General features: G+C 41.3%; 1 protein-coding gene across 1 annotated transcript in view; it reads right to left on the bottom strand.

The window, feature by feature from the left end:
- Positions 1-12,500, bottom strand: part of LOC128622079 (actin-binding LIM protein 3-like) — a 64,738-nt gene that overhangs the window by 13,998 nt on the left and 38,240 nt on the right. The window contains exons 7-10 of the mRNA XM_053648292.1: positions 10,248-10,335; positions 8,707-8,765; positions 8,518-8,589; positions 5,515-5,644 (exon numbers count right to left, since the gene is read on the bottom strand). Of these exons, the coding sequence (XP_053504267.1) occupies positions 5,515-5,644; positions 8,518-8,589; positions 8,707-8,765; positions 10,248-10,335 (349 nt within the window). The remainder of the gene's footprint in view (positions 1-5,514; positions 5,645-8,517; positions 8,590-8,706; positions 8,766-10,247; positions 10,336-12,500) is intronic.

The raw sequence follows: 12,500 nt of genomic DNA, 5'->3' as shown, positions 1-12,500 counted from the left end.
GCTGTTGGAAAGCGCTCGAATATGCGGAAGTAGGCAGTCGAACTGCTCGGGACAAACAAGGGACTCGTGAACGTTGATCATTCAGTGTGAAGAATCGGGCGGGTGTAAACTTTTGAACTGGTTCGTTTGTGTAAATTCAGTGATTATTGTGTCTATATGTGAAATAGTTTATTCAGGGCAGGACTAAATAAAAAAAAAAAAAACAAATGCAATTTTTATGATCCGTCTTATTATTATTATTATTATTATTATTATTATTATAATTATTATTCTGAATTATTAACATTAACACCGCTGCTCAGTTTATTAACACGAGCGTTTACGCGATGTAAAAGCGTCCGATCGATGAGGAACATCCCATATTTCAGAACGATCGTAATCACTAAACAATCATTCAAATAGTGACTCTCGTTTGATTAATTACACAATACTTTAATAAATGCATCACAAAATCTCAAATTTCACCACAGTTCAGTTTGATTCGTTTGTTTTTGGTAATGTAGAAATATTTATAAAAAATATATAATGACTACATAAGAGTAACTAGAGGAAGCAGCTACACAGTATGTATGAAATATACGTATGTAGATGAGAAATATAAATATATATTTTATATATAATATATTTTTTTGTTTGAACATAATCTGAGATTTGTAAAAAAAAAAAAAATCCTTATAATTAAACGAACGCGGTTAAATCGCCACTCTTATGTCGACGCATCATGACACCTCCGTTCACATTTTTATGCTGTCGTTGTTGTGTTTTGTCTTAATTGTAATAATCCACACGTCATAATCCCGAGACGTCGTCATTCCTTCATCTCTAACGACATAACAGTGTTAATGAATGGAATGATCGAGGAGGAACGATTGGTACTTACAGGAAGGATATTTCACCGAGGGAAAGAACAGCAGGAGAGGGAGTGAAGGAAAGAGACAAGATCAGAGGAAGGAAGCGGGTAATGAACAGCATACGTATATACACAGCGCCCTGTGCCAGTATATACTGGCACCCTTGGTAAATATGAGCAAAAAAGGTTCTTTATTGTCTTAATTGTTTAATCTTTTGTTCAAAAAACGCACAAAAATACTCGGATCAAAATATAGGTGCTATGAATTCATATGAGAAAAATATTTATTTTTAGTACTCCTGGGAGACTAGGAACAGGAAATTGTTCAACCATGACTTCCTGTTTCACAGGGGTATAAATATGAGGTAACACACAGGCCAAATTCCCTTAGTCATTCATAAGAATGTTTAAGAGCGAGGAATATAGCTGTGATGTGCAGTAAAAGGTTGTTGAGCTTCACACAATGGGGCGTGGCTATAAGAAAATAACACAAGCATTGAAAACGCCCATTTCCACCATCAGGGCAATAATTAAGAAGTTCCAGTCGACTGGAAATGTTATGAATCGACCTGGAATTGGACGTGTGTCTGTATCGTCTCAACGCACTGTGAAGAGGACGGTTCGAGTGGATAAAACATCTCCAAGGATCACAGCTGGAGAGCTGCAGAAGTTAGTTGTGTCTTGGGGTCAGAAAGTCTCCAAAACTACAATCTGAAGTCACCTACATGACCACAAGCTGTTTGGAAGGGGTTCAAGAAAAAAGCCACTACTCTCATCCAAAAACAAACTCGAGCGTCTTCAGTGTGCCGACACTACTGGAACTTCAAATGGGGTCGGGTTCTATGGTCAGACGAAACCAAAATGGAGCTTTTTGGTAATAAACACCAGAGGTGGTTCTGGAGCACACAGAGAGGTAGCCGTATGGAAAAGTACCAAGGGTGCCAATACTAGTGGAGGGCGCTGTATGTTTGAAATCTGACATTTATCAACTAGCACTAAAGTAGGGTTGGAGACACGGCAACGTATCTAAAGACATCACGGCTCACTGTCTCCAGAACGTTTAGGTTGTCTCGTTCAGAGAGAAGCGTCTGCACATATACCATGTCTCTTATAGATGGGTGGCTTCCTGTAGATGTTGGCCTCCCCAGTGGCTGAAGACAGACAGAGAGAAACAAAAAGTGAAGAAGAAACAGTGAGGAAGAAAAGGACATTATGGTGGAGGTGTGTGAGGACACTGTGGTAGAAAAGAAATGACAAGGACACAAAGGAAGGACATCCTGGTCATATCCCTATTCGTCTTCCGTCAGTTCTCAAGTTCAAAATCTGTGAATCGAGAACTTTAATTCTTTACATTCTAGGCCTACAGTTCGGTTCTTCTGCAAACGAATAGCTGGGAGAAAAAAAAACACGGTGACAAATCGGTCCTTTAATTTATCGGCCATGACATCGTAAAACTTTTTCAAGAAGCCCCACATTATAGATGTCAGTGTCTAAATGGTTTAAACTCTTTATTATTGTCTACATTAAAAAATATAAATAAATCCTTTGAAACCGCCACGTGCAGGGGCAAACAGCTCGTCCCGCAAACCAGTTGTACCGGCTTTTATTGACGTTTTAAAAAATGTTCCTCATTCATTTTAACATCAAAGTATGAAGTCTATCAATGATGTAAATCAGCAGACGATTTTAATAATAGAAATCATTGGAAAAGAATGTTTTTTTTCACCCGCACTTCACGTCATGTCATGACTTGTATTCTGAAAGCACAAACAGTTTAAGCGTATAAGTCCTTCCGGGGTCAAAGTTCAGGAGACTGAGCGGCCATTTCAACCAGCACCAGCAGGGATTCCCTCCACACTCTGTAAGTTCATCATTTACTTGTGTTTTTCTTGTGGACGATTTCGACGTGCCGTTAGAGTTACACTCTTCAATCTTCCTGGAAATACTACGACCGGGGGGGAAAAAAAAGAGAGAAGCATTTGACAGAATAATTTATTGATGCTGGTGTGATTTGAGATGACGTTGACGCCATCTTGGAAAATTCGGTACATCTTTAATGGAAATTTGTCACTGGTGTTTCCGTCACTGGTGTCACGGCCTGCGCTTATGACGCTGATGACAATTAATAACTCCAGTGACTTAAAGTAATAGCACTACATTAAAGATTGAAGATGTATTGGTTTGTTATTGGTTTGAATAGAATATGAAAACGTCATTCGAAAATGGTGAACGCTTTAGCAGCTCAGAACGTCGCCATATTTTGAGAGTGAAGCTCTCAGAGAGCGGCAAAATGTCTTCCAACATATTCTTTGCTATCGTAAAGGTGCAAAAAACACACACACACACACACACACACACACATGCATCTTGGATTTGTGGTTTGAAAGATTTCTCTTAAATACCCCTGACACAGATATTAGTTGCACTCACTACTGTTGTCGATAGCCCCGGGTTATTTCACGGTGGACCAACGTGGAGTGGTTGGTGGAAAAGAGAGAATGAGTTATATATGGGGATAGAAGAGTTTTATGAGTTATGCATGACCGTCGGACTCGGCATCGTTCCCTTTCCAAGGCTGTGAGCGGAATAGGGATGGATGATCAGGATCAGTGAGTGAAGAAGAAGCAGCAGCCTACCTGGCACATGAAAATGCTTGGGTGCTTGGTACATGCTGGATCTGGCGTCGAGCTGACTGTAACAGGGAGAACTCCTGCCACTATCAGTGCCTGCAGTCAGCCCAAGACCAATCAGAAAGCAGAGCATGAGTGCAGTCTGGACACGCCCATTTCCCACGATCCCAAACACAAGCCGGCGTCCATGCTGACCAATGACGCATACGAGTCTACCGAGCCGAAATTTGTACTTATTTTTGAACACTGTAGTGATTCAAGCAGTCTTTTAGGATTATTACAGAGTCCTCACACTCGACAGGATCTCGATTATATCCGAGATGGATTCTGTAACCGACTGCGTGGTGAAGTGCGTGATGAAGATCGTCTAACGTCAGACCTGTGATTAAAGAAAACGATATCGTTCTGCTTTCGTCGTTGATCAGCGTGATCCGGGAAATCAACTCGTGCAGGCAACACAAACACTCGTCAATTCAGGTCATTCAGAGATTTTTTTTCGCCCGTTAAAATGTTTTATTTATGTTTCCCCATCGCTATCTCGTGAGCTTGGCGTCATCCTGTGCGCTCACACCGAGATTTTAATAAAACATTTCTGACCAAAGAATTCTTTTGATGATGTGTGATTTTTGTTGGGATGAAAATCACACCGTGTAATCCCAAATGAACACATACTGTACATGTGCATGCAAAAAAACAAACAAACAAACAAACAAACAAAAATCAAAGACCCCATTTACAGCTGGTTGTTTCACGTGTCTTGTACCTGGATTGTAGTCAAAATTAAATCTCCGCTAAGCCAGAAATCTGAATTCGCAAACCATCTACCACCTACTTCCTGTAGTGTTATCGGTTGATTTTATCCCGATGCTCGACACGTGACGTGACCACGTGTAAACGGATCAAAAAAACACGAATCCAATCCGAAATGATCTTGAGCAGTTTCACGTTCAAACTGACGAAATATTTCAAAACCGTCAACGAACGCGTCTTGATCCGATTCATATCTTCAATAAGGTTCATCGACCTTGAAGTCTAAAGATTAAAAGCAAACAGGAAATAGTGATCTGAGGAATACGATCTCACACATTCGCGACATATTTATATCCGGTCTTAATTGAACGATAGGATAACGTTTAGAAGTTCAAATATCATATGGGATGGAAGCTGCTCTGGTTTTGGAGAATGCTTTCCTTTAAAATAAACATTCCCCTAAAGGAGAACGTGCATACGTGTGTGTGGCGGGTTGGGTTGGGGTCCGTCCCCCCCCCCCCCCCCCCACCTATTCTACTGTAAGAAATTATAATAATAGAAATGTTTTTATTTAGGCATCTTCCTAACCTTGCCTTGGAGTCTGAAATGCAAAGATGATGATGTGTAAGGAACCGGTTTAATAAACACGGCGCTAAAAACCTCTCCAGCTAAGGGTGCTTTTCTCAAACAACGAACACCGTGCTTGGATCAAGTCGTCGCGTAGTGACGTGCCGTAGCGAAACGAACGTAAGCCTGATCAAATCGGAATCGATTAAGAAGAGCTCTTACACGCTTCCTACAGACGGCAAGGTTTAAAATGTTTAAACGACAGTTTAAAGACATTAATAAGCAACCTTTAGGTCAGGTGAAGGGGCGGACACTGATGTGGATGATGCTGATAATCAACATTTCCTATTGTAAACATAGAATTCTTTAAAATATGGTAGCAGTGTTGCTTTTCTATCAATAGATTGGATTATAAATGTAGACGTAGGTGTGGCGTCGTGTGCCGGAATTGGAATATCTTTAATTTATCTCTTTTTTTTTTTTTTTCACTTTTAGATGTTAGCACATTAAAAAAAATAATAAAAATACTAGAACTTCACTTAACTCGTGATGAACACATTTGGAGAAAAGGTCAAAATTGGACCACGTGAAGGATTTTCCCAGACGCTCACACGTACGAACGATGCGTTTGAAGCTTTTCAGGCATCGGGATCTTTTGTTCAGCTTTGGATAATGTATGTGAGAAGGAGAAGGAGAGGACGTTGGACGAGGACTGACCGTAGCGGTAGTAGAGCTGAGGCGAGCGTGGCACAGCGGGAGACATTCCCTGACGGCTGTAAGTCGGTGAGTCGATGTAGCCCGGGCTAGAGGAACGCCGATGCCTGAGGTCCAAACTGTCGTAGATATCCTGTCAAATACGGAGGAGGGGAGCGTTTAAACACAAGCTTCATCGTCTGTTAAAAATCTTAACTTCCAGAAGCTGCTGTTTAGTCCAGTTCTCTCTACTGTAACTACATATCATCTCCATTACATTTACTCTAGTTCATGAATAATTACTCGGCTTGGGACAGACAGAGCCCCTCCGGTGATATCCGTATATACCGTGTGTGTATATATAACACAGCACCCTCCACTAATATTGGCACCCTTGGTAAATATGAGCAACGAAGGCTGTGAAAAATGTTCTTTATTGTTTAACCTTTTGATCTTTTGTTTAAAAAAACTCAGAAAAATTCTCTGCTCTCATGGATATCAAACAACTGCAAATACAACACATTTACCAAAAAAAACAACCCCTTTGTTAAATATAGGTGTGCAACAATTATTGGCACCCGTATGAATTCATATGAGACTATTTTTTTTAGTACATGTGGGAGACTAGGAACAGGAAATTGTTCGACCATGACTTCCTGTTTCACAGGGGTATAAATATGAGGTAACACACAGGCCAAATTCCCTTAGTCATTCATAACAGTGTGTAAGACTCAGGAATATAGCTGTGATGTGCGGCAAAAGGTTGTTGAGCTTCACACAATGGGAAGTGTGTATAAGAAAACAGCACAAGCATTATTTATTATTATTATTGGCACCACTATGAATTCAAATGAGAAAAAGTATATTCTCATTGATATTTGACATTTTTCAGTCCACCTGGGTGACTAGGAAATGCCCATTTCCACCATCAGGGCAATAATTAAGAAGTTCTAGTCAACTGGAAATGTTATGAATCGACCTGGAATTGATTCTGGATAAGGGTGTCTGCTAAATGCCATAAATGTGCACACAGAGAGGTAGCCATATGGAAAAGTACCTCATGCCCACCGTTAAATATGGCTAATTTTATTTAGCTATTGTAAATATTGTCAATTTTTTAACTCGGGATGTCACCATCGGGGCTCCGTCCCAACAATACAAGGGTAACCAAAACACATTTTAACCTTCAGGGGACCCAGTTTTCACATTACGCCAAATTGAACATCATAAGCGACTTCTTGGCAAAAAGTTAGTAAGCGAGAAAGCTAAAGATTAGAAGGATTATTTCCGTTCTGTCTCCTGCGGATATTTGAGTAAATTCTTTAGTACCTGAGAATACACAGAGAGAGTTCCCAGAGACTGCGGTCAGTGCAGGAGAGGAAAGAAAAGAAGAAAATGAACACAAGTCAAGCAAGCACAAATTCATTTCACACTCCATTACTCAATCCTTTCCAGGTCCACGCCAGAAGATGGGAGGTGGACTGAGAGAGAAAGTGGAAAAGACGGACCCGTGTGAAATGTGATCGTTTGCACGAAAGCTATTGTTGTCGTTTGTATATGTTTAACCGAAGATGTTCAGGGTATACGCTCTGAGAAATAAAGGTACCATGCTGTACTGTACCTCGCTGCTGTCATGGTACCATCAGGGGTACCTTTAGGACGTATCTTTCAACTGGGAATACGAATATAGCTTGGTCTAAAAGGTGCAATGCAGAGGTAAAAGATACACGCTTCTAGGTACGAAAAGACGTACCACTCCAGCGATAAGGAAAAGTACAGTACCTTTAGGTCTAAGACTGCTGTAGATTGGCAGAACTTTTAGTCTTTCATTATTTGGAATAAAACAACCATGCTAATGGATGAGAAATCCTAAATCCATGCACCATGGTCTATTATCACAGTGTGATATACATGCAGCTAAAAGCGTCCATCCGCTCACATAAGCAAAAGCAGGAGGCAAAAATAATCCTATCGTCATTCCCATCATTCAGGTCATTAGGGTGCACTGTAGAAGGCAAGAAGGAGTAACAGAAGGACGCTAGTCCTGATAGCATTAGCACTAAGCCTAACATCTCAGTACCTCCCCACAGCGGTAACGCTCTAGCCTGTCATCAGAGAAGTATCTGTGATACGCCTCGTAAGGAACGAGATCGGCTCGCGGCTCGCCGTATACAGCGCTAAGCTTAGGTAATGAGGACAGAGCCCTGTAACTGAGGATCTCATTCTCCACTCTGGCCTGAAGAACACACAAAGGACAGAACAGAGGAGACAGGAACACGTGAGAGATACACACACACACACACACACAGAGTGAGAGAGATCCAGATGGAGATTGGAACTGGCATCACAGCAGGTTTCTGACCGCACATACCACAGATGTCCACACACACACACACACACACACACACACACACAAGGGATGGGTGATATGACAAAAATGTCATATCATGATTCTATATATATATACACAAAGTTTATCATCACACCAGCAGATTTCAGTGAGTTTTTCCATTTTTTTAAATTAAAATTGATTTTTAAAAATCATAATATCTCAGAAAAAGTACATATTGTGATGTAATTTATTATGATAATCATATTATATCGCCATATCGCACAGCCTTAACACACACACACACACACACACACACACACGTGCTTACTTATGAACATAGCAATAACATGACAAGAAGTGGAAAAAATGGTGATGAGGTCAGAGAATTTATAATAATGATAATAATAATAATAATAATCATCATCATCATAATAATAATAATAATAATAATAATAGTGCTTTATCCCTTGCGGGTCATGGTGGATCCTGGGAATATTGGGTGTGAGCTAGGAATACACCAGCCACCATACACACTTCACACACACACACACACACACACACTCTCTCATTCAGTCATGAACTGTGTGTACTGTGTGTATATGAGAGGTGTGTGTGTGTGCGTATGAGAGGTGTGTGTGTGTGTATGAGAGGTGTATGTGTGTGTATGAGAGGTGTGTGCGTGGAGCGCTACTTACACAAATGACCCTGCTGGGAGATCCTATACTGGAGCCGGGAGGAGAGATGGAGGCCTCTGAGGTGCGTCTTAGCTGTAACAACACGCACACACACACACACACACACACACACACACACTTAGAGTAAGGTCGTACAGTCACGTATTTCTATAAACCCACAAAAGCACTCATAGCTGTTCTGTCTCTCACCCTGAGCTTCCTCTCCGTCCTCGCAGCCTGCTTACACATCGGATGCCACACCTGTGAACCTGCAACACGAAATAAACCAGAAGAATGGTCCAATCCATCTCTCCAGGCACAAGTGATGAGTTTTATTAGCTTTTGCACTGCTGAACAGACGAAGTAACTCGCTCAGGGCCAGATGTACGTACGTCAGGAGGCGTTCACCATGTGTCTGAGATCTAAGACTGTGTGTGTGTGCGTGTGTGCGTGCTAGAAAAGCTGCTGTGAAGTGGTACGGACAAAAAGCTCGGGACTCGTGAAGAGGAAATACGAGTTCAATGTGTTTAATAAAAGAAGATCTCATGCAGTGAAGCTTTAATGAAGAAGTATAATTACACTGTATCCGTGTTCTTCTTTATGAACATTGGCAGATCTCACCAAAGTGCTGTTGAATGTGTTTCTTGTTAAATGTGAGGAAAATTTGATGTGTGTGTGTGTGTGTGTGTGTGTTTCTGCCTTACTGCATTATATCCAGATCTGCATGACAATTGATAAACAGTATTAAAACAAACCGTTCCCCTGAATAATTCGTTCTTAGTTCGAGGTCCTAACTAACAAAGTCCTGTATTATTATTATTATTATTATTATTATTATTATTATTATTATTATAGTACATGTTGTCATGAACAAAATGTATATGAAATATGTACGAACTGAGCTACAAGCATGGAGAAATGCACAAAATCATTACAGCTAATCCCCTGAGATTTAGCGCCTCGACCGTGAACCTCAGACGTACTCAGATGCACTTCACATTTCTCCAATCTGGTCCCCCCCCCCCCTCACTTTTTGCACAATCCTCAACCTCATCCTCATCTCAATCCTCATCTGTATGAGAAACGGAAGCGCACGTTGCGTGTTGCCGTGCTTAAGTCGCGTGTTTAGGCTCACGCGGCAGTTTCGTACATCACACGCAAGGCTTTCAGTGCAGAATGTGACCTATTTACAGCTGAAAACGGGAGCAAACAACAAATTATCCGGCCCTCGGTGTCTCGTCGTTGTTTGCCCTACACACACACACGCACACACATGCACAATTACCCACCTGATATTGTTTTGGACATAAAAACTCGTGTATAACTTGAGATCGATCAGCTGGTATGCAGAAAATAACACTAAGGGTGGGGTGCACCAGTAAGGATTAAGCTTTCCGGCCCTTTCCGGATAATTTTGGACACCCCTAATCTAGAGGCTCATTTAACAAACTTTACTCGAGTTAATAAAGTATTAGAAACTGCTCTTAGGGATTCCTTCATGGGGAAATGGCGGCCATGTTCGAATCAGCCCTTTATATGTCTGTTTTCTGTGATCCAGCTTGTATTCGAGTCTTCACAAGCGCTTGGACTTTTCGGAGTCGCATATCCTCTATACCATCCTGCGTTTTCCTGTGTGTTGCGTTTCATGGCAAACTGAACTGAAGGAAAAACTCATTTCCTGATCAAATAGAAAGCTGAAACATTTGGCTAGTGCGGTAAAGTGCGGCATGAGGAGCACAGAGAGTACACACCTGCCAGGTACATCTCTTCTCCTTCAGTGAACGTCATCTGACAGCGTGCACAGCGCGCACATGTCGGGTGATAATGCTTTCCACCGGCCTGAGAAGACGGAACGAGAGAGAGAGAGAGAGAGAGAGAGAGAGACAGGCAGTGATATCTTGATATCCGTCTCGTATATAAATCACGACATGGATTATGACCGACATTCCTTTCGGATACGCTAAAGCGACGCAGGACTCTCGGGTCAGTTAGTCGAGTGCAGAAGGTAAATATTAAGCAGGAAGAAGAACCGGCTGTCACAGAGCCTCAGAAATGTCCTGACATCAGACATTTTAGCTCTCAGGGACTTTTATAGGCTAATCATACGGTATTTTACCTTCTTAAAATATTATTATTATTATAATAATAATTCCTGCAGTTTTGAACTACCCTCTTAACCTACTATTTCATATTAACCTTTATATTTGAACTGTTTTTTGAAGACTATTTCTCATTTCTATACATACTCATTTTACTTGTAAAGCGTATGAAATGAGTTATATAAATAATTCTACCTCGTCTTTATTTTCTACTATAACCTCCTTCCTCGACGTGTCCAAGTAAGTTATTTATGACCGTAAGACCAAACCTAGACGTTTTATTGCAGATCATGTACATAGCCACGGAACTAAGTAATATTCTTGCTGTGGTTTTTTTTTTTTTTCTACTCAGTGAAGAACGTCTAGAGGAAGCACTACAAAACGCCAGATGACCGGAAAGACAAACACGAGACGATAGCAGGACGAACCCGAGATAAAACGAGATAAGGACCTGAATGCGAAGCGCTAGGGAATTGGCCTCGAGACGTCGTTCAGTCTGGGAGTAATTACAGAGCCGACTGTGTAAATGAGGCTTTTCTGAAAAGTTCTCGTGAGCTGCAGCTGCATCTCAAACAAACAAACAAACAAACAAACAAAAAAAGCTTCGGAAATCTTCCTCTGGTCGGCTTAGAAGACGAGAGGAAGAGACGGAGAGGCAGAGAGGCAGGTGGCGTCTGGCAAAGTTGTGAAAATATGCAAATTTCATGGAGTCATGGAGATTTTAGGAGTAACATTTTCTCCTGTTAGTGATGTACAGCGTCTGTGGTTCTGCACGGTGAAGAAATATTGTTCAGGCGGTTACGTTGTCTATTTCGCAATCCAGTGTTCTCTCTCTCTCTCACTCTCTCTCTCACACACACACACACACACACACACACACACTGGTGGCAGAACTGTCAAAAGCACCTGACGTTAAATGATTATGGCACCGGCATTAAAGGGGTGAGCCTCTATTTACAGACACCTGTCTGTATGCACTCGGACGGCGTTTTCCACACGTTCCACCTTCAGCTCAGTGATTTTTTATTTTCTCGATAAACGTCGTGGGTTAACGTGACGTATGACGGATCTGATGCTACACCGATCGCTCGTGGAAGCGCAGGGAACTGATACGATGTTCGCAAGTGTTCTTGGGCTAGAACGCTACAGCAGCTGTAGAGATGACGAGTGTTGTTGCGGGACGTGAAGACGGATCCACGCACCATTAACACAGCTTTTTAACTCGACCGGAGATAATCTTGGAGGGAAAAAAGCCAAAGAACCGTAGCGTGCAGATTGGGCTGAAGCTCACACACAAGCGCAAAACGCGAGAATAAGACTAGGTTGTGCGTATCGCTCCAAATCTAATTAGCATTTCATTTGAATATTATCCAGCACTGATAGGTCTTTACAAAGCTCTGGCCTTCAGGTTCATTTACTCATCAATTTATTTCACTGTATTTTTCCTCTCTGTCCAAATTAATTAAAGTAGAACTCATATTTCTCTGTATTGTTCTGATTAACGGCTCATACCCATGATTATAACGCAACAGTGTATAAAACAGAGACAAAGAAAGGGAACTTGGATACTAACACCAAAGAAGAGAGAGAGAGAGAGAGTGTGTGAGTGTGTTTGTGTGTGTGTGTGTGTGTGAGGAGGTGGTAAAGAGTGGGTCAGGATCTGTATGGTAGGAGAATGTGCAGAGACGCCCAAATATCTAAAAATACAGAATACAGAAAATTGCATAAGCAGCCCACGTCAACACACACACACACACACACACACACACACACACACACACACACACAAACAGCTCTTGCCCAAAAACAATACAGTCTGAGTTTTTTTTTTTAACACATACAGAGGGTTAATTGATGTTGAATTAATATCTAATAATAATAAGTTTAGATTACTACAGACCAGAT

Source organism: Ictalurus furcatus, chromosome 18 (assembly GCF_023375685.1).
Source record: "Ictalurus furcatus strain D&B chromosome 18, Billie_1.0, whole genome shotgun sequence".
Classification (NCBI taxonomy): domain Eukaryota; kingdom Metazoa; phylum Chordata; class Actinopteri; order Siluriformes; family Ictaluridae; genus Ictalurus; species Ictalurus furcatus.
This window is presented reverse-complemented; position numbering and strand designations above follow the sequence as displayed.